General features: G+C 43.3%; 2 protein-coding genes across 2 annotated transcripts in view; one reads left to right on the top strand and one right to left on the bottom strand.

The window, feature by feature from the left end:
- JAZF1 (JAZF zinc finger 1) overlaps positions 1–22,462 on the bottom strand; it is a 215,839-nt gene that overhangs the window by 42,608 nt on the left and 150,769 nt on the right. The window contains exon 3 of the mRNA XM_069958740.1: positions 20,341–20,537. Within this exon, the coding sequence (XP_069814841.1) occupies positions 20,341–20,537 (197 nt within the window). The remainder of the gene's footprint in view (positions 1–20,340; positions 20,538–22,462) is intronic.
- LOC138782882 (E3 SUMO-protein ligase ZBED1-like) lies at positions 2,401–4,460 on the top strand. Its single transcript, XM_069956824.1, has 2 exons — positions 2,401–3,320; positions 3,415–4,460. Exons 1-2 carry the CDS (start codon positions 2,444–2,446, stop codon positions 4,458–4,460), a joined length of 1,923 nt encoding a protein of 640 aa, XP_069812925.1. The 5' UTR covers positions 2,401–2,443.

Raw genomic sequence — 22,462 nt, 5'->3', positions numbered from 1 at the left:
TGAAAAGAGGAGAAATGTCAGGCTTTTCTTTATGACCTGTTCTCTGTTTATAGTCTGTTCCTGGCTTTGGCTTCAATAATCTGTCAGATAAATCTCTGTGTAAAGGCAGTCTTACACCATTTAGTTTAGGGGCCCACTTAAATAAGGTGGTCATGAAGTGACAAGTGGCCTTGTATAGTGTGATCAGAATGTATACTAACTACTAGTTAGTGGCTAGCTGTCCCTCTATTGGACAGAAGATAACTTTTGATTATGTAATTGTGGAATTGAATGGTTTTTTTTTTCTACAGCACCACTTGCCGATAACCAGTTTTTAATAATATATTAAGGACACGATTGAAAAGCTCATGAATATTACCGAGCATTCACATGTTCGGGTATGTAATTACAATTAATGAAAGGAAAGAATAGATTTAAGAAGAAGAGAAATTTCCACCTTTCCTTTATGACCTGTCCTCCATTTGAAATCTGTTCCTGGAATTGGCTTAAATAATTGCAATTAAAAACCTAACTGTGTAAACACACCCTAAAAGATCTTAACTATTTTATTTCTGTTTTTAACATAGCCATACGGGATTGTTTTTTTTTTTTTTTGCAAGACAAGCCCAATTGCCATTTAATTGCTGCCACACAGCATCAGAGAGGGAGACTTCATAAGTGTATGTGCACACTATGGAATCTGCGTGGATAACTTCCAGTGGATTCCATGTGTGCTCTAGCTTAAATTTCCGCCCGTCCCATAGGCTTCATTCTATGCTCAAGCAGATTTCGCCGTCCGCCCAAAGAATTGACATGTCAGCGCAGATTCCGTAGTGTGCCCTGAAGATTATTACCCAGTTTCCCTCAGGCTGTTGGCTGGAAGCACATGGTAGGATAAGCTTAGAGATCTGTTCACACTGGTGTGTGATGGCTCACAGCCAGGGGGCAGTAGCCAGACTCCTGCATTGCTCTCTTTATGGGCAACTTAAATCAGGTGGCCATGAAGTGCTAAGTGGCCTAGTACAGTGTGATCAAAATGTATACTATCTACCTAACGTTGGGTTTAAATTACAAATGTCTCAATTTCACAGACCTCCCAGATTTAATTTAATAAAGTTCCTCTTAGGGCTGGGCGATATAAACGATATGCCAAAATATCGTCATCAACTCGGTTGACGATATGGATTTTTGGCATATCGTCATATCGCGATATACCACGGAGCGGTAGTGAATAAGCTTCTCACTTACCGCTCCGTGGTACCGCGCTGCAGGGCCTTCCGTTCACGCATTGTCAGCGCGCTAGCGCGCTGATGCGTGTGACGTCAGGTCTCCCAGTGCATGCTGGGAAGAAGACGCGGCCCGACTCGCCTCACGGACTCCATCAGCCAGCCCTGCAGGAAAGGTAAGTAGCAGAGGGGTCGGGGGCGGGCGGCAGATGGCTTGGCATGGGGCTGATGATGGCCCTGGCTGGGGGGACATGATGGCTGGCACATCAAATGCCTGGAAAACAGTGAGGGGTGAGATGGCTGGCACCGGGGGGGCGGGGGTTGGGGGTGCTGATGACTGGCGACGGGGGGCTGATGACTGGCGACGGGGGGCTAATGACTGGCAAAAGGGGGGCTGATGACTGGCACAAGGGGGGCTGATGACTGGCACAAGGGGGGCTGATGACTGGCACAAGGGGGGCTGATGACTGGCACAAGGGGGGCTGATGACTGGCACAAGGGGGGCTGATGACTGGCACAAGGGGGGCTGATGACTGGCACAAGGGGGGCTGATGACTGGCACAAGGGGGGCTGATGACTGGCACAAGGGGGGCTGATGACTGGCACAAGGGGGGCTGATGACTGGCACAAGGGGGGCTGATGACTGGCACAAGGGGGGCTGATGACTGGCACAAGGGGGGCTGATGGCACAAGGGGGGCTGATGGCACAGGGTGGGCTGATGACTGGCAACGGGGGGTGATAACTGGCACAAAGGGGGCTGAAGCCTGAAGGCATAGGGGAGGGCTGATGACTGGCAAGGGGGGGTGATAACTGGCACAAGGGAGGGGGGGCTGATGACTGGCACAGGGGAGGGCTGATGACTGGCAAGGGGGGGTGATAACTGGCACAAAGGGGCCACCATAGAGGAGGGCTGATGACTGGCAAGGGGGGCTGATAACTGGCACAGAAAGATTTACAGATCTCACAGATTTTGGAAGCCAAAGCCAGGAATGGATTTGAAAAGAGGATAGAATAGATCCCAGTCTTGTCTTTATAACATGTTCCCTGTTTATAGTCTGTTCCTGGTTTTGGCTTCAAACTGATCTGGCAGATAAATCTGTCTGTGTAACCGCACCATTAGTCTTAAGGTTTTTCTTATAAGAGTAGTACTCGGATTAAGACTCAATTGCTAAAATAATCATTTCCTGCAGCCGCAGATCTCATCAAGCTGTGTGCCTGTTTTGGTCAACTCGCAAGCATGGAGGAGGAGCTTACAAGTGTGGAGGAGGAGGAGGTGCTCATAAGGAAGACCGGTGCGACGTCTGTCATATGGACCTGGTTTGGGTTTAAGGAGTCAGATGTTCAGCAGAAAAATATAATCTGCAAACTATGCCGGGCAAGAATAATAGCGAAGATGGGGAATACAACTAATTTGTTTTATCATCTCAAAACGAAGCACGTTTTGGAATATGAAGATAGCCAAAAACTGCGCCCTCCACAAACGCCCAGTCAGTCAAGTGGAAACCAAAAAGGTGGCCCTGCCGCTGCGCCTACACAGCAGATTAATATTTTAAAAGCATTTTCTAAAGGCATTCCATATGACAAAAGAAATCGGCGGTGGATTGAGATTACAAATGCCATTACCCTGTTCCTGTGTAAGGACATGGTGCCGTTTCTTACAGTGGAGAAAAGCGGCTTTCAGAACATGATTAAGACACTCGATCCACGTTATGAGGTACCTGGCCGCAAACACTTTACCCAAACTGAAATGCCCAAACTGTATGACAAAGTCCGCGAGCAAGTAAAGAAAGAACTTCAGAGTATAAAACACTATGCAACCACTACGGACTTGTGGTCCAGTCGCACAATGGAGCCTTACATTAGTCTTACAGTCCACTTCATCAATGACGAGTGGAAGTTGTGCAGCAGATGCCTACAGACAGCTTATTTCCCCGAGGATCACACTGGTGAACTCATATCTCAAGGATTAAAGGAAGCACTCGAGTCATGGGGACTTAAAGAAGAGTTACAAGTCTGCATAACCACCGACAATGGCGCAAATATCGTGAAAGCTGTGGAAATGAATGGCTGGACAAGACTGCAGTGCTTCGGCCACAGGCTCCACCTCGCCATCGGTAGGTAAACGTTTCTTTTAGTCCGAGTCGAGACTAGTTCAACATTATGCGGGGGTATTATTGTGCTAATAATATTTTCTAATTTTGTCCTTAGAGAGAAGTGTGAAAGATGCCCGTGTTGAACAAGCAATTGGCAAATGCAAGAAAATAGTGAGTGCCTTTTCTTACACTTGGAAAAGGAAGAGAGAAATGGCTAATGCCCAGGCTGAGCTAAACCTGCCTCCTCACCGCCTCATCACTGAAACACCAACAAGATGGGGGTCTCGACAACAGATGATTCAGAGGCTGCTTGAACAAGAGAAGGCCATATCGCAGGTCCTAAAAGCAGACAGGAAAACCAGGCACCTGGTACCAAATTGGCAGGACATTGATGTGTTGGAATCTATAAACAAGACCCTCAATCCTCTGTTGGAGTTCACAGATGCTCTGTCTGGAGAAGAGTATGTGAGTGTGTCTTATGTCAAACCTGTGCTCCACCTTCTAAACAACACAGTTCTTCCTCTAGCTGATGATGACATTGACAGTGACACAGACCTGACGAAGAACATGAAGAGAGTCATCCTCAAGTATTTAAATGAGAAGTACTCAGACCCTGCAACTAATGACCTCCTGGATATGGCCTCCTTTGTCGACCCACGCTTCAGATCATCATACATAGCAGATGACCGAAGAGAGTTCATCTTCACAAAAGCAGCAGCAGAAATTCAGGCACTACAAGAGACGCAAGCTGTGTCTGCCACAGAGTCACCACCATCACACACAAGCACAGGAGCTGATGGAGAAGCCCAGAGAGAAGCCAAGAGGAGTAAACGAAGTCTGGGCAGCTTTTTTAAAAATGCTTCTGCTCAGCCTGGCCCAGCTGCCTTTACTGAGAGAGAAGCAATTGAAATTGAGCTTAAGAGTTACCTGCAGGCACTGGATGTAGAAGGCGAAGCTGACCCACTGATGTGGTGGAGGCTGCACCAGGCTAATTTTCCCAGGGTGGCAAACCTAGCCAAGAAATACCTTTGCATACCTGCCACGAGTGCCCCCTCAGAAAGGGCATTCAGCACCAGTGGCAACATAGTAACATGCCACCGATCTGCACTGAAGCCCGAGACTGTGGACAAACTTGTGTTCCTGGCAAAAAACCTTGTCTGATGTGCCAGAAGTTTAATCACAGCACACAACATTAATGTTGTTCTTGTTCTTGTTCAGTCATGTTAGTTTGCATTACATATTGCAAATTTGTTGTATATTTACAGGGAACCTGTCATCAGCTTTAGGCTGACCTAGAGGGCACTGAGCAGCATAAAGTAGTGACAGATATTGTGATTTCTGCGGTGTGTCAAATGATGAGCTAAAAGTAAGTGGCAGGTGAGAAGAGAACCAGCCTCTTAATCATTGCAGCTCAGGCCTAGAAAGAGTCAGATCTACCTGAGAAGAGTCATGACATGGTTATTCCTAATCTCCTGCTCTCCCTGCCCATCTGCTGATGATTGGCAGTTCTCTCCTAGAGAAAAACGGAACTAGGCAGAAGACGGTCAATCAACAGCAGTTGGGCGGGGAGAGCAGGAATTTATTAATACCCATGGGGCCATGACTCTTCTCATGTGGTCATGACTTTTCCAGGCGCAGGCTGTAATGATTGTGATATCGGTTCATCTTCTTGGCAACCACTTACTTTTAACTTTTAAATGACAGACCTCTGAAATGAACTCACCTGTCTCTACTTTATGCTGCCATTAGTAGGGACAGCACAACACAAAATTGATGACAGGTTCCATTTAATGGCAAAGAAACCTGTTGAACGAACTTGAAGGGTTTTTGGTTCAAATATGTGCATACTTTGCAAGTGTGAAATTCGTTCTATATTTAAAGGGAAACTTTTATCAACTTTATGCTGACGAGTTCACTGAGGGCACCACCTGCATAAAGTAGTGACAGATATTGTGATTTCTGCGGTGTGTCAAATGATGAGCTAAAAGTAAGTGGCTGCTGAGAAGAGAACCAGCCTCTTAATCATTGCAGCTCAGGCCTAGAAAGAGTCAGATCTACCTGAGAAGAGTAATGACATGGTTATTCCTAATCTCCTGCTCTCCCTGCCCATCTGCTGATGATTGGCAGTTCTCTCCTAGAGAAAAACGGAACTAGGCAGAAGACGGTCAATCAACAGCAGTTGGGCGGGGAGAGCAGGAGGAATTTATTAATACCCATGGGCCATGACTCTTCTCATGTGGTCATGACTTTTCCAGGCGCAGGCTGTAATGATTGTGATATCGGTTCATCTTCTTGGCAACCACTTACTTTTAACTTTTAAATGACAGACCTCTGAAATGAACTCACCTGTCTCTACTTTATGCTGCCATTAGTAGGGACAGCACAACACAAAATTGATGACAGGTTCCATTTAATGGCAAAGAAACCTGTTGAACGAACTTGAAGGGTTTTTGGTTCAAATATGTGCATACTTTGCAAGTGTGAAATTCGTTCTATATTTAAAGGGAAACTTTTATCAACTTTATGCTGACGAGTTCACTGAGGGCACCACCAGCATAAAGTAGTGACAGATATTGTGATTTCTGCGGTGTGTCAATGATGAGCTAAAAGTAAGTGGTTGCTGAGAACCAGCCTCTTAATCATTGCAGCTCAGGCCGAGAGAGTCAGATCTCCCTGAGAAGAGTCATGGTTATTCCTAATCTCCTGCTCTCCCTGCCCATCTGCTGATGATTGGCAGTTCTCTCCTAGAGAAAAAGGGAACTAGGCATAAGACGGTCAATCAACAGCAGGTGGGCGGGGAGAGCAGGAATTTATAAATACCCTTGACTCTTCTCAGGTGGTCATGACTCTTTTTCAGGCCTAGTCTGCAATGATTGTGATGTTGGTTCTTGGCAACCACTTACTTTTAACTTTTAAATGACAGACCTCTGAAAACAACTCACCTGTCTCTACTTTATTCTGCCGTTAGTAGGGGCAGCACAAAGTTGATGACAGGTTCCCTTCCCTATTATGGAAAAGAAACCTGTTGAACTTGAAGGGTTTTATGTTTAAATATATTGCACAACAATAAGGCTATGTTCACTCTACGTATATTTGTGGCTGTATATAGCAACCAAAACAAGGAGTGGATTGAAAACACAGAAAGGCTATGTGTATGTTCACAGTTCACATAATGGTGTAATTAAGTGGATGGATGTTATTTAATGGCAAATATTTGCTGTTATTTTAAAACAACGGCTGTTATATTGAAATAATGGCCGTTATTTACCGTTATATGGCGGTCATCCACTCAATTACACCATTATGTGAACAGACTACAGAGCCTTTCTGTGTTTTCAATCCACTCCTGGTTTTGGTTGCTATGAGGACCTGACATGAGGACCAAATACAGCCTGAAATATACATAGTGTGTGAACCCAGCCTTAAGCTGCACATAATTATGTTATCAGGAGTCAGGACAACAGGACGAAAGTTTATGTTTATTTTTTACATTTAATTTGCACTTTATTTTAAACAATTTTGTGTTTTACTAACACTTAATCTTTGCATTGTTTGGAAAAAGATCTGTTATACAATACACATCTTAAAAAAATCTTAAAGTGTTGTAATTTTTGTATACACACAAAAAAAATTGATATATCGTGATATATCGTTATATCGTGCATGCATCAAATTATATCGTGATATAAATTTTAGGCCATATCGCCCACCCCTAGTTCCTCTATATTTCTCCTTGTTTAGAAGCCCTCTATCTTCCTACTCCTTCTTAGCTATTTTTGACCCATTATTATTATGATTCTCATTTTAATCTGAATTTTTACCAAAACTAAAAATGGAACTGACACTGAGAAAAACTTTAATGAAAAGATTTGTATCTTGGCATCTGCTTTATCTGAACATATCCTTAAAGGGGTGTAGGGATCTTCCCGGGGGATGGTGTGTTTGGACACAGTTCACAGCAGACTTAGACTTGTAAAACAACAGCTTGGCGTTTATTTTCAGCATAAACAGTCCGTAACAGAAATATAGCAACACTGTGCTTTAAGAACAAAACAAAAGGTCTTGCCCGTCTGGGCGCTAACTAACAAAAGCAGGTTACCTCTCTGACACTTCAGTCGGCAGTATTGCAGGGTGTGAACAGGCCCCAGCAGCGATAGAACTCCTTGCTCCCAGGAAAACACAGCATGCAGGCTGTTCACCCTGGCTGAGAGCCCCCACCTGCATCTCTGTGGAGCTCTTACCTTCTCAGGCTGATTGCTCACCTGATGGCAAAACCCAAACTGGATCGGGGGGAGGGAATGGCAAGTCCCACTACCAAAACCTACCTGCCATTCCATGTAAATCCAGGCCCGGTAAAAATAAATAATAACTCAGCAGCATAACACTGCTGAGCAACAGATCCCTCCTGGACTTACCATCTCACACTATGCATCAGCCTAGGTGAGATGTACACCCCCTCGAACACATCTCCTGTGACATGTCTACATATCCCCCCCCTCTTTTTCAGACCGGAGGGCTGAGCGTTTTGTCCCCACAGACAGTGTACCCTTGATAGGGCGTCAGCATTCGCCTGTAATTTCCCTGGCCGGTGTTCCACAGTGAAATTGAAGTTTTGTAGGGACAGAAACCACCTAGTCACCCTTGCATTCTTCTCCTTGTTTATTTTCATCCATGTTAGGGGGGCATGGTCTGTCACTAACTTAAATCTCCTGCCTAGTAAGTAGTACTTCAGGGATTCTAGGGCCCACTTCACTGCCAGACATTCTCGCTCAACTATGGCATAGTTTTTCTCGGCCGGGGATAGCTTCCTACTCAAGTACATCACCGGGTGCTCCTCGCCATTCACAACCTGTGAGAGGACGGCACCTAACCCTGTATTAGAGGCGTCTGTCTGTACTAGAAACTCTCGCCTAAAGTCAGGGGTAACTAGCACAGGCTGTTGGCACAGGGCAGACTTAAGGCTTTGAAAAGCCTTCTCAGCCTCTGGAGTCCATGTCACCATTGCGGACTTTGCACCCTTTGTCAGGTCAGTTAGTGGGGCTGCAACTGAAGCAAAATTTGGCACAAACCTTCGGTAATAGCCCGTAATACCCAGGAAAGCTCTGACCTGTTTCTTTGTGAGGGGTTGAGGCCAATTCTGTATTGCCTCAATTTTATTTAGTTGTGGTTTCACTAACCCCCTTCCAATAATGTAGCCCAAGTATTTGGCCTCCTCTAAGGCTAGTGCACACTTCTCTGCATTGATGGTTAACCCCGCATCACTTATGGCATCTAACACCGCCTGGACCTTACAGAGGTGACTTTCCCAATCAGGGCTAAAAATGACCACATCATCAAGGTAGGCAGCAGAGTAATCCCGATGTGGTCGCAGGATCAAGTCCATCAACCTCTGAAAAGTGGCAGGGGCTCCATGTAACCCGAATGGCATCACTACGTATTGGAAGAGCCCATCAGGGGTGGAGAATGCAGTCTTCTCTCTAGCCTCAGGAGTGAGTGGGATCTGCCAGTATCCCTTAGTGAGATCGAGGGTAGTTATGTACCTGGCATTACCCATCCTTTCTATCAACTCATCTACCCTGGGCATGGGGTAGGCATCGAACTTGGAGATCTCATTTAACTTTCTAAAGTCATTACAGAACCTCCAAGTTCCATTGGGCTTTGGGATTAACACAATCGGGCTGGACCACTCGCTCTGGGACACCTCAATGACTCCTAGGTCAAGCATACGTTTTACCTCGGATGATACCGCCTCCCTCCGTGCTTCTGGTATCCTATAGGGCTTAAGGTTTACTCTGCTTCTAGGCTCAGTTTCCACATGATGACTAATGAGATGCGTACGCCCTGGTAGGTCAGAAAACTTGTCTTTATTTCTCTGCAGGAACTCCTTAGCTTCCTGCTTCTGGGACACTGATAGGGTGTCACCAATCCTGACCGGAGGGATTGGTGGTGACAGATGACCAACAGGCTTTGTCGCCACCAAGGATTCCCTGTCTTTCCAGGGCTTAATCAAGTTTATGTGATAAACTTGGAAAGGCTTCCTTCTACCTGGTTGGTGTACCTTGTAGTTGACCTCACTGATCTTCTCTACAATTTCATAGGGACCCTGCCACTTTGCTAAGAATTTGCTTTCTACCGTGGGAACAAGTATGAGTACCCGGTCACCTGGGCTAAATGTCCTGATTCTTGCAGAACGATTGTAAATTCTGCTTTGGCCCTCTTGCGCCCTCTGGAGGTGTTCCCTTACTAGGGGCATTACAGTGGCTATACGGTCCTGCATTTGTGCTACATGCTCTATAACACTCTTGTATGGGGTGGACTCACTTTCCCATGTCTCTTTCGCTATATCCAACAAACCCCTAGGGTGACGACCATAGACTAATTCGAAGGGAGAGAACCCTGTGGACGCTTGGGGTACTTCCCTAATAGAAAACATCAGGTAAGGTAGTAAGTGATCCCAATCACGACCATCCTTTTCCACCACTTTTTTTAACATATGTTTCAGGGTTTTATTAAACCTCTCCACTAACCCGTCTGTCTGTGGGTGATATACAGAGGTACGTAGGTGTGAGATTTTAAACAGTTTGCATAGCTCTTTCATTACCTTTGACACAAATGGGGTACCTTGGTCAGTCAAGATTTCCTTGGGGATCCCCACCCTGGAAAACATATAAAACAATTCCCGTGCAATTGTTTTAGAGGCAGTGTTTCTTAGGGGTACAGCCTCAGGATAGCGGGTCGCGTAGTCTAGCACAACTAGAATGTACTGGTGACCCCTAGCTGACTTTACAATGGGACCCACCAAGTCCATTGCGATCCGGTCAAAAGGTACCTCTATGATGGGGAGTGGGACCAAAGGACTGCGGAAATGCGACACTGGAGCGCTAAGCTGACATGTGGGGCACGACTCACAGTATTTTTTTATGTCAGCATAAATCGCAGGCCAATAAAACCTCTGGAGGACTCTCTCCTGCGTTTTATCTGTCCCCAAGTGGCCCCCAAGGACATGATTATGGGCCATGTCGAGTACCTGACGCCGGTACGACTTAGGCACCAGGAGCTGTTCCACAACCTCATCATTAATTTTAGTGACTCTATAGTAGAGATCATTAGCCATAGAAAAATGTGGAAACTTTCTCTCAGCTTCTGGTTCCTGAGGTACCCCATTCATAACAGTGACCTGCTCTCTCGCATTTTTGAGAGTGGGGTCCTGTAATTGTGCAGTACCAAAATTATCCCTAGACACCTCTAAGTCTGGAACATTCTGCGCAGTGGGAGGAGCCTCTTCCTCTCCAGCCAGGACCTGCAAAGGAAAAGCATCATTTTCATCCTGTACATTTCTATCATTTACCGTGGGTAATGCAATAGACTTAGGGGTCTCCTCACTCCTTTCAGGGGATTGTTGTTTTCCCCATAGAGCCCAGAACAATGGAAAATCACGCCCCAATATCACATTATGCATAAGATTTTTAACTACACCCACTTCATATTGTACAGCGCCTAGTTCAGTCCCGACATTAGCCCGTACTATAGGGTAAACCTTTGTATCACCATGTATGCATACCACACTCATATGTCTTGCTGGCACAAAGTCCCCAGTCACCAGACTGGCATGCACCAGGGTAACAAGGCTTCCTGAGTCCAGCAACGCCTTAACAGGAAAGTTATTTACAGTAATGTTACAGATTTGCGGTTCAGTCTCTAGTCCAGTGACCGCAACAAAAGACGGTTCCGCAAATAGCGACTGACGCCGGCTAGCGTCACACTCCATGGGCTCAGTGGTAAGAGGGCAATGGGCAGACATATGTCCCGTCTCATGGCATCTCCAGCACTGGATAGGGCCTGGTCTCCTTGGCAGGGAGTCCTTTTTAGGGCCACTTAGCCACCGGGGACCATCACCAGTCTTTTGCCCCTGAGACACCTCCTGAGCGCTCTTCCCTCTATCAGCACCCCTCCACACTCCCCCAATAGATGGAAGTCTCTTACCAGCTGATGGCACAGATCTGGCACTCCGGGGAGGTGACGGTGCTGCAGGAACATCACGGAGGTAGTCCTCAGTCGCCTGGAACCTCTCCACAAGGTTGACAAGTTCGTCGGCATTCTTAGGGTCACCTTGTGCCACCAAGCGTTGCAGATCAGCAGGAAGTGCACGGAGGTAGCGATCCATCACGACCCTCTCTAGGATCTGGGCAGGAGTAGAAGTGTCTGGCTCCAACCATTTTCTTGCCAGATGAATCAGGTCGTACATCTGGGACCTCGCTGACTTGTCCAGACTGTAGCTCCAGTTGCGGACCCTCCGGGCACGGACAGCAGCAGTAACTCCTAGTCGGGCGAGTATCTCTGCTCTTAGCCGAGCATAGTCCTTGACCTCTTGCTCACTGAGGTCATAGTAGGCCTTTTGAGGTTCGCCTGTTAAATAGGGCGCAATCACTTCTGCCCACTCAGTGGAGGGTAGCTTTTCTCGCTCAGCCACACGCTCAAAGACAGTTAAGTAGGCCTCAACATCGTCATCAGCAGTCATCTTTTGCAGCGCACGCTGCACAGCTCTTCTTACAGAAAAAGTCTCTGGTGCGGCTGCTGCCACCAGCTGGGGATTAGCACCTGCAGACGCCTCTTGCTTTGCTATCAGGTACTCAATAAGTTTCTGTTGTTGAGCCATCGCCTGTTCATGGCGCAGATTAGCGGCTGCCTGATCCTGTTTAGCGGCTGCCTGAGCCTGTTGTTGTGCGGCCAATGCTTGCTCATGGCGTAGGTTAGCGTCTGTCAGAGCCTGTTGTTGCTGCCGATTAGCCTGCTCATGGCGTAGGTTAGCGTCTGTCAGAGCCTGTTGTTGCTGCATATTAGCCTGCTGCTGTTGCACACTCACTTGCATTAACTGCTTCATCATCTCCTCCATGTTGCTTGACTGTTTTTGGAGTGAAGCCGCAGCCTTCACCCAGGACATAAGCAGCTGTAGCCAAGTTGATGCACACCGTTGCCCCTAGCAACCCTTTTGCCCGCTCCGCAGCACCAATTGTAGGGATCTTCCCGGGGGATGGTGTGTTTGGACACAGTTCACAGCAGACTTGGACTTGTAAAACAACAGCTTGGCGTTTATTTTCAGCATAAACAGTCCGTAACAGAAATATAGCAACACTGTGCTTTAAGAACAAAACAAAAGGTCTTGCCCGTCTGGGCGCTAACTAACAAAAGCAGGTTACCTCTCTGACACTTCAGTCGGCAGTATTGCAGGGTGTGAACAGGCCCCAGCAGCGATAGAACTCCTTGCTCCCAGGAAAACACAGCATGCAGGCTGTTCACCCTGGCTGAGAGCCCCCACCTGCATCTCTGTGGAGCTCTTACCTTCTCAGGCTGATTGCTCACCTGATGGCAAAACCCAAACTGGATCGGGGGGAGGGAATGGCAAGTCCCACTACCAAAACCTACCTGCCATTCCATGTAAATCCAGGCCCGGTAAAAATAAATAATAACTCAGCAGCATAACACTGCTGAGCAACAGATCCCTCCTGGACTTACCATCTCACACTATGCATCAGCCTAGGTGAGATGTACACCCCCTCGAACACATCTCCTGTGACATGTCTACAGGGGTTATCCTGCGATCAAAAGTTGTCACATAGGGGACAACTAGCTGATAGCTGGAGGTCTGAACAATGTGAGTGAGTGGGGAGTGGGTTGATTCGCCCCCCCCCCCCCTTTCCCGACTGACCATTAAGTTGCAAAGTCTAGTCATAAGTACATAACTGCATGCGCTTGTGAGGACCCGGGAGGCCACTTGCTGCTGCAAAACATGACAGTTTAAGGGGCCAAGTGCATTGCAGAAGTGGGCAACGGGCCCCACTATGGCTGCTACAGTGGTAGTTATGCCCCTGGTGTGCAGTATACTCCATTCATTCTGGGGGACATTTTACCATTATTCTCATGATCGGTGAGGGTCCTAGCAGTCAGACCCCTAATTAATAACTAGCTGTCCGTCTATATATTGGACAGGAGATAACTTTTTATTATGGAATTTTTGCTACAGCACCGCTTGCCGATAACCAGTTTTGAACAATATATTAATGATATGCTTGAAAAGCTCATGAATATCATGGTACATTCACATGTTCAGGTTCTAGGAAAGCTAGGAATACATTTAAGAAGAGGAGACATTTCCACCTTTCCTTTATGACCTGTCCTCCATTTATAATCTGTTCCTGGAATTGGCTTAAATAATTGCAGTTTAAAACCTGACTGTGTGAACACACCCTAAAGCCCTAAAGGATCTTAATGATAATTAGTTCCAAGCTAAATCCTCTGTTCTTATATAGACAAAGGCATTAATTCCTGAATATAAAAGAATAAAATTTATGGTATAAAAATAGAAAATATTTAGTAGACAGAAACAAGCCTCCTCATTTATTGCTGGCGTTCGGTGCTCCGTGCAGCAAGAATTCGATAGCTTAGTAATGGATATGACAGACACTGAGTTAGTTACGTCCAGACCACATCATAAATTAACATTTTCAACAGTGGCTAAGTAAAAACTTATGTTTTACTCTTCCATTAAGCAGAAGCCAAATGAAACAGTCGTCTGCATTTTGCGGCATTCATTGATGAAATCACTTTGCCGTATGTATTAACCTCTTCCTATCTGTAATTGGTAATACTTCTGCAGTCTCCTTTTCTACACAGAACATTAACAATAAAAACAAAATGAGATTCCTTTTATAGTTATCCATTAGGCTGTCCCTGTCCACACTTGCTAGGTTACGTAGCTTTTTCTTACAATATTGTTGCCTAAAAAAGGAACATGGTGGCGCAGGAAACTTTTTGCCTCCCACCAGAGTGATTTCCAAGTAGTTAGTGTCTGTCTGTATATGTGTGTGTGTGTGTGTGTGTGTGTGTGTGAAAAAAAAAGATTCAGAATAACGGCTAAGTGACCAGTGGAAATCGGACTCAGCTCTGCTCATTAGCATAATGAGCGCCAAAAACAGAAGCAGGATTTCTCAGCAACATGACCGGCATCCGGGGCTTCACAGGGAGCGAGAGGGGAAGTATAAAAATCTTTATTACGGAGTAGGGTGGGTTTTGCTCTGATCCCCACATTACAGGCTCCCTTCAAAGTGTTAGGATGGGTTCACACATATCGTATCGGCCGCAAATTTCACGCTGTGAGTTTGCAGCAAAATCCGCTGCGGATACGTTCCCTGTCATTCTCAATGAGAAGACATACTAGCAGCAGGATTGTCATTCCACCGAATGTATGTAAATGCCGGCCTCTTTAACCCACCGCCGCCCAGAGCATACATTACCTGCTCCACGCTCCGTCTGCATCTGATGCTTCAGGCTCCCATTGGTCCTGCTCAACCAATCAGTGCACGGCCCCACCGCAGTCACTGATTGGCTGAGCAGGACTAACGGGAGCTGGGAAACTCAGATGCAGCCGGAGCACAGAGCAGGTAATGTATGCTCCGGGCAGCGGTGGGTTATAGGGGCCGGCATTTACATACTCGCAGCAGAATGACAATCCTGCTTCGAGTATGTCTTTCCATTAAGATGACAGGGAGATTGTGCACAGCGGATTTGCTGCAACTCGCAGTGTGAAATCCACTGCGGACATGGTGCGTGTGAACCCACCCTAATTGTCATTACAGGTGACTTTTCGGGATGAACTGTCCTGTGTAAGCATATGAGAAGCAGGACTACATCTGCCCATTCTATCACTAACATATAGCATTTTCTCCCCGTTACCACTCTGCAAACTCCAACCCTGTGCCTGCTTTCTCTATGCTCAGCTGGAGTGTAGATTACAGTGTAATGACAGCGCAGCACATATCTGTACAGTTCCCCCACTCCCAGTATCTTATCACAGATGCTGCCCGGGCGAAGGGAGAAGTCCTTTACATGCAGAACTCGGAACGCGTGCATGCAGCCTAAGGCCTTAAAGGCAACTAGACTATATGTACGAGAAGTTAGTAAAAGGAAGAAGAATCCATTATGGTTTACTAGAGAGGTTAAGGCCATTGTAAAAGGAAAAAAGGCAGCATATAGAAAGTATAAGGAGACTGGGAATGAAGCTGACAGAGAGACGTATAAAAGTATACAAAAGGAGGCAAAGCAGATTATAAATGCTGCTAAAGCCTCAAAAGAAGAAGAAATCGCAAAATCTGTTACTGCGGGGAATAAAACCTTCTTTAGATATATAAGTGACAGGAAGAAGACGAAGAATGGCTGCAGCATTACTAAAATAAGTAATGGGGAGAATACGTTTATTGATGGAGATAAGGCGGTCGCTGACTATTTGAATAGTTACTTCTGTTCAGTGTTTTCAGAAGGCGGCCTTCACAATCACAGGATGGTTGGACACAGCATTGCCTCCAGCTATATGGGTTTGGCTCCAGTATTTTCAGAGGCTGAAGTTGCAGAGGAACTTGCTCGTTTAAAGCTGAATAAGGCGATGGGTCCAGATGGGATCCATCCCAGGGTTCTTAAAGAACTCAGATCTGTGATTGCTGCCCCCCTGACAGATCTGTATAACCAATCCCTGCTAACAGGAGATGTCCCCGATGATTGGAGAACAGCCAATGTTATACCAATCCACAAGAAGGGGAATAGAGAAGAGCCCTGTAACTACAGGCCAGTGAGCCTGACATCTGTAGTAGTAAAAATGATGGAAACTCTTCTAAAAAAGAAGATAATGGATCACCTAAGAATCAACAATTTGATGGATCCAAACCAGCATGGCTTTACTGAGGGCCGATCATGTCAGACTAATCTCATTGATTTCTTTGATTATGCCACAAAAGTGCTGGATGAAGGTGGTGCTGTGGATATCGCCTATCTGGACTTCAGCAAAGCTTTTGATACAGTTCCCCATAAAGAGCTGATAGAGAAGTTGGAGAAAATTGGACTAAATCCCTGGATAGTTCAGTGGATTTGTGGTTGGCTGAAGGATAGATATAGGAGGGTTGTTGTTAATGGTGTATATTCCGAGCAGAGACTGGTTACAAGTGGTGTGCCACAAGGGTCTGTTCTGGGTCCTATTCTTTTTAATATGTTTGTAAGTGACATAGGAGAAGGGTTGGTAGGTAAAGTTTGTCTGTTTGCTGACGACACAAAAGTGTGCAATAGGGTGGATATTCCTGGAGGTGTCAGTAATATGGAAAATGATTTAGCTTTGCTAGATAAGTGGTCCAAACAGTGGAAATTGAAGTTCAACGTTTCCAAATGTAAAATAATGCACTTGGGGAGGAGGAATCCTCTATCCGAGTATCACATCGGCAGTAATGTGTTGGAAAAGACTTCAGAAGAGAAGGATTTAGGGGTAGTGATATCTGACAGCCTTAAAATGAGTCACCAGTGCAACCAGGCGGTGGGGAAAGCAAATCGTGTGCTGGGGTGTATAGCTAGAGGTATAACCAGTAGGAACAGGGAGATTGTGATCCCGCTGTATAGAGCTCTGGTGAGGCCACATCTGGAATACTGTGTCCAGTTCTGGAGACCTCATCTAAAAGAGGACATTGATAAAATAGAGCGGGTCCAAAGACGGGCTACAAAAATGGTGGAGGGTGTGAGGCATAAACCATATCAGGAAAGACTTAAAGATTTGAATATGTATAGTCTGGAGGAAAGACGGGAAAGGGGGGACATGATTGAAACCTTTAAGTATGTTAAGGGACTAAATAAGGTTCAAGAGGGGAGTGTTTTTAGTAAAAAACTGAGCTCAAGAACAAGAGGACACAGTGAGAGGTTAGTTGGGGGAAAGATCAGAAGCAATGTAAGAAAATATTATTTTACTGAAAGAGTAGTAGATACCTGGAACAAACTTCCAGCAGAGGTGGTTGGTAAATCTACAATAACAGAATTTAAACATGCCTGGGATAGACTATCTATCCTAAGATAATAAGAAAGAAAATACTAAAAGGGCAGACTAGATGGACCCAGTGGTCTTTTTCTGCCGACAATCTTCTATGTTTCTATGTTTCTAAGGCTGGGTTCACGCTGTGTTTTTGATGTCTGTTTGGCGTATATGTTTAAAAAAAACGGATGTAAAAACTGATGCAATTACCGTATGTGCAATCCATTTGGATCCGTCTTTCCTTTGACTTCCATAATAAAAAGAAAGGATAAAAACTGATGTGTTTATATTTATTTTTTAAGCATACACAAAAACGTGGTTGACACTTTTTTAGGGTACGTTAAAAGTAATCATTTAATGCATTGAACAGACTGCAAAAATGCAATGGAAACCCAGCCTAACATGTGAATCCACCACAAAGTCTGCACATTGCACAAGCTGCTTCTGTCCTCTTGCTGCTCACCCCTCCCCCTCCATAGACTTAGGGCCCTATTACACCAACAGATTATCTGTTCACCCCCCCCCCCCCCCCCACTGTCGCTCTCCAGGTTCTGGCCTAGAGTTATGGCACTATATAATCTCTCATTCCTACCCTGCTCTACCCCATGCTAGCAACAGAATGATTTAATAGAAGATTTTTCCTAATTATGCTGCATAAACTGATAAAAGAATCCAGCGAGGGTCAAGGCCATAAAGCAATGCCTGTTAGCTAACATTGTTTGGGGTCTTCTAAGATTTTCATGCATGATTAACAATTTCCAAATTCTAATCATTCTACAGGAAAAGGAATGTTTACATTGGAATCTAAAAGTCATTATATGCAGCTCGCGAAACATAAAAAAGCCGCCAGTCCCCAAAATGAGTATGATCTGGAGTGACGCTTTCAAGGCTAAAAAGATGAATTTATGACGTCCATAGTCAGATATGAAAAGGCGAGACTGCACTGCAGTGTCTCCGGGCAGTGATGTGGGATAAGACTTTCCAATCCATGGGGCTTAGCCTGTCTGGTGCATACTTGCTCAATTATTCCACTTATACAACAAGCTATAGACTGGTGTAGAAGAAAACAGGAGCCTCCAGGGTGGTTATTGGGATTTAAGACACATCTAATGTATTCAGGCGGCACACTAACATGTCGTAATTCTGCAAAATGTTAACATGTAATTTACTTTGAGTTAAATTACCCTTCTAATCTGCCAAAAAAAAAAGCTTCATACAATTATATGAAAAGGTTCTACTTTTATATGATGAACTATACATAGTAGCAGAGTATCAGAAATGACTGTCTACTCTGCAAAAATATTAATTCAAAAACTTCTGACATGCAGGAATGGAGAGTTGCTATTTGATGGATAAGGGCAGTAATATTCTTCATAAAATTCATGTACTATCAGGACACGTTTGCAGTACAAGATAATAACGTCTCTTTCAAAGTAGACACCATAGGACCTCACACAGTTCGCCCAGTGTCTCTTCTATCATAGACACAGTCGTTTTTGGAATCCACAGATCACCTTCTAGTTCTCGCACTGTCAGTCACTGTTTTTTGTTGTCTGCAGCCCATACAGGCTCGACATTCTCAGGTTCTGCTTGCTGTCGGACTTCTAGAACATGAATCACTTTCAACACAATCCTGGCCATCTTTGAAGCATCTCTGCAATATTTATATTTTCACTGCAAATAGTCTAAACCATCCAGATAGTTTCTGCAGAGAAATCTTCAATCTTCAAGCTAAATTCAATGCAGTTTCCTTGCTCTACTGATTGTAAAGGCGACATCTGCACAGTACACGCGTTCATACAGGTCGTCAGTATTGACATATTTGTATTTCAGGCCACTGTGCTGGGTTACTAGGTTACATCAAGATAATGTGTTCATTACATTAATACTGTCTGGATACTTTCAAAAAGACTAAGATTCATCTTAGGCTGGGTTCACACTAACGTTTTTCTTATTTGCTAACGGATCTGTCCAAAGGATAAGCAAAAAACTGATGAGCAGACTGGTGCAAACTGATTGCAAAATTTTGGCTTTAAAAAACTGACTTTTGTCCATCAGTTAGCTTCAGTTAGCATCCGTTTTTCTATCAGCTTATTTTTCTTCTTTGGTTTCTCACTTCTTCTGCGTATGCTCAGTGAAAAAACTGATGAAAACTGTTAACTTGCAAACGGATGTCAACTGAAAAAAAAAACGGGAGTGCACTTTATGTTCATGATCCGTTTTTTCAAACGGAGGGAAAAAAGCTCCATGCAGGATTTTTCTTTCCGTTCACAAAAACGGATCACTGACGGAATACATGCAAACGGAGCACAAATATGACAAACGAAGCACAATAAAAATACATAGAAATTAATGGAGGGTTAGACGGATCAGTCAGATTCCGTTTATGTTGTTTAAAAACAGAACATCTAAACGGAACTGTGGCGGAGAGAAAAACGTCAGTGTGAACCCAGCCTTAGGCTGGATTTACAGTGCGTTTTTGCTGTCCGTTTAACGTACCCATTTTATGGGAAAAAAACTGATGCAATTATGTGCATCCATTTGGAAATGCATCTGTTTTTTTTTATGTACACAAAAACAGGGTTGACCATGTCTTTCTGTATATTACAAGTAACCATTTAAAAACAGATCAGTTTAACGGACAGCAAATACGCAGTGTGAATCGAGCCTTAGGTTGGCATTTTTTTGTCTACAATTGATTCAGCAGGTGATATATGTGGCTTTATGCCCCAAGTGTTTCATACACTGGGGCTAAACGTCTAGGGTATAGATTACAGCATATACACCAGATACACAATGTACAAAGAACAGACCCTAAACTAGTCTACATTTACCGATGATGGTGTGACTTGAAGATACAGGACTACCTACAAACATCACAGATCATGCTACAAGAGACTGTCCATTAAATGGAGGTTTTATTAGATGCTAAAGCACTAGCCTAATACAGGGACCTCTTAACTTTTGAAGCCATATATGCAAAAAAAATTGTTGCCCTATAACACAAGTATAAGGTGTTGGTTTTCCTCTACAAATGCAAAGAAGCAGTTCACAATCTAGCACTTTGCTCAATGAGCATTGGAGGTCACCATTCTATATGTAGATAGCAGTGCAATATGATAGAGCCATCAACTTCACAAGTAATCATATCATTGGGAAATGGAAATTAATAAGAACTATAGTGCAGCACTACCACTAACTTACCTGTAGGGGTGCTACTGCGGAATGAAGATGATGGAGTGATGGGTGGAGTGACTGGAGGGGTGAGGCTGCCGCTGCCATGGCGGGGTGGTGTTGACACATTTCCACGGGATACAGAACTTGACAATGTCAGTGAGAGTTTCGGCTGTATTTTTTTCTTTAAGGTTTCTTGTTCACGTCGAGCTGCATCAGTCATAAATCTATGATAAAATAAAGAAGAACATAAATCAGGTGCTGGACACATATTAGGCATTTGGGCTATTTTGAATATAAGTGTTTCAATACTAGATATAAGTGAATATAAGTGTTTCTGTACTAAATACAAGTGAATATAAGTGTTTGGGTACTAGATATAAGTGAATATAAGTGTTTGGGTACTAGATATAAGTGAATATAAGTGTTATGTTACTAGATATAAGTGAATATAAGTGTTTCGATACTAGATATAAGTGACTATTAGTGTTTGGGTACTAGATATAAGTGAATAAAAGTGTTTGGGTACTAGATACAAGTGAATATAAGTGCTATGGTACTAGATATAAGTGAATCAAAGTGGGTACTAGATACAAGTGAATATAAGTATTTGGGTACTATATATACAGTATAAGTGAATATAAGTGTTATGATACTAGATATAAGTGAATAAAAGTGTTTGGATACTAGATATAAGTGAATAAAAGTGTTTGGGTACTAGATATAAGTGAATATAAGTGTTATGGTACTAGATAGAAGTGAATATAAGAGTTTGGGTACTAGATATAAGTGAATATAAGTGTTATGGTACTAGATATAAGTGAATATTAGTGTTATGTTACTAGATATAAGTGAATAAAAGTGTTTGGGTACTAGATACAAGTGAATATAAGTGCTATGGTACTAGATATAAGTGAATCAAAGTGGGTACTAGATACAAGTGAATATAAGTATTTGGGTACTATATATACAGTATAAGTGAATATAAGTGTTATGATACTAGATATAAGTGAATAAAAGTGTTTGGATACTAGATATAAGTGAATAAAAGTGTTTGGGTACTAGATATAAGTGAATATAAGTGTTATGGTACTAGATAGAAGTGAATATAAGAGTTTGGGTACTAGATAGATATAAGTGAATATAAGTGTTATGGTACTAGATATAAGTGAATATAAGTGTTATGTTACTAGATATAAGTGAATATAAGTGTTATGTTACTAGATATAAGTGAATATAAGTGTTATGTTACTAGATATAAGTGAATATAAGTGTTTGGGTACTAGATATAAGTGAATATAAGTGTTATGTTACTAGATATAAGTGAATATAGGTGTTATGTTCCTAGATATAAGTGAATATAAGTGTTTGGGTACTAGATATAAGTGAATATAAGTGTTATGGTACTAGATATAAGTGAATATAAGTGTTTGGGTACTAGATATAAGTGAATATAAGTGTTATGTTACTAGATATAAGTGAATATAAGTGTTATGTTACTAGATATAAGTGAATATAAGTGTTATGTTACTAGATATAAGTGAATATAAGTGTTTGGGTACTAGATATAAGTGAATATAAGTGTTATGTTACTAGATATAAGTGAATATAGGTGTTATGTTCCTAGATATAAGTGAATATAAGTGTTTGGGTACTAGATATAAGTGAATATAAGTGTTTGGGTACTAGATATAAGTGAATAAAAGTGTTATGTTACTAGATATAAGTGAATATAAGTGTTTGGGTACTAGATATAAGTGAATATAAGTGTTATGTTACTAGATATAAGTGAATATAGGTGTTATGTTCCTAGATATAAGTGAATATAAGTGTTTGGGTACTAGATATAAGTGAATATAAGTGTTATGGTACTAGATATAAGTGAATATAAGTGTTTGGGTACTAGATATAAGTGAATATAAGTGTTATGTTACTAGATATAAGTGAATATAAGTGTTATGTTACTAGATATAAGTGAATATAAGTGTTATGTTACTAGATATAAGTGAATATAAGTGTTTGGGTACTAGATATAAGTGAATATAAGTGTTATGTTACTAGATATAAGTGAATATAGGTGTTATGTTCCTAGATATAAGTGAATATAAGTGTTTGGGTACTAGATATAAGTGAATATAAGTGTTTGGGTACT

This window comes from Dendropsophus ebraccatus, chromosome 2, assembly GCF_027789765.1.
Source record: "Dendropsophus ebraccatus isolate aDenEbr1 chromosome 2, aDenEbr1.pat, whole genome shotgun sequence".
Taxonomy (NCBI): domain Eukaryota; kingdom Metazoa; phylum Chordata; class Amphibia; order Anura; family Hylidae; genus Dendropsophus; species Dendropsophus ebraccatus.
The sequence above is the reverse complement of the archived record's forward strand: the minus strand, read 5'-3'. Positions and strand labels throughout refer to the sequence as shown.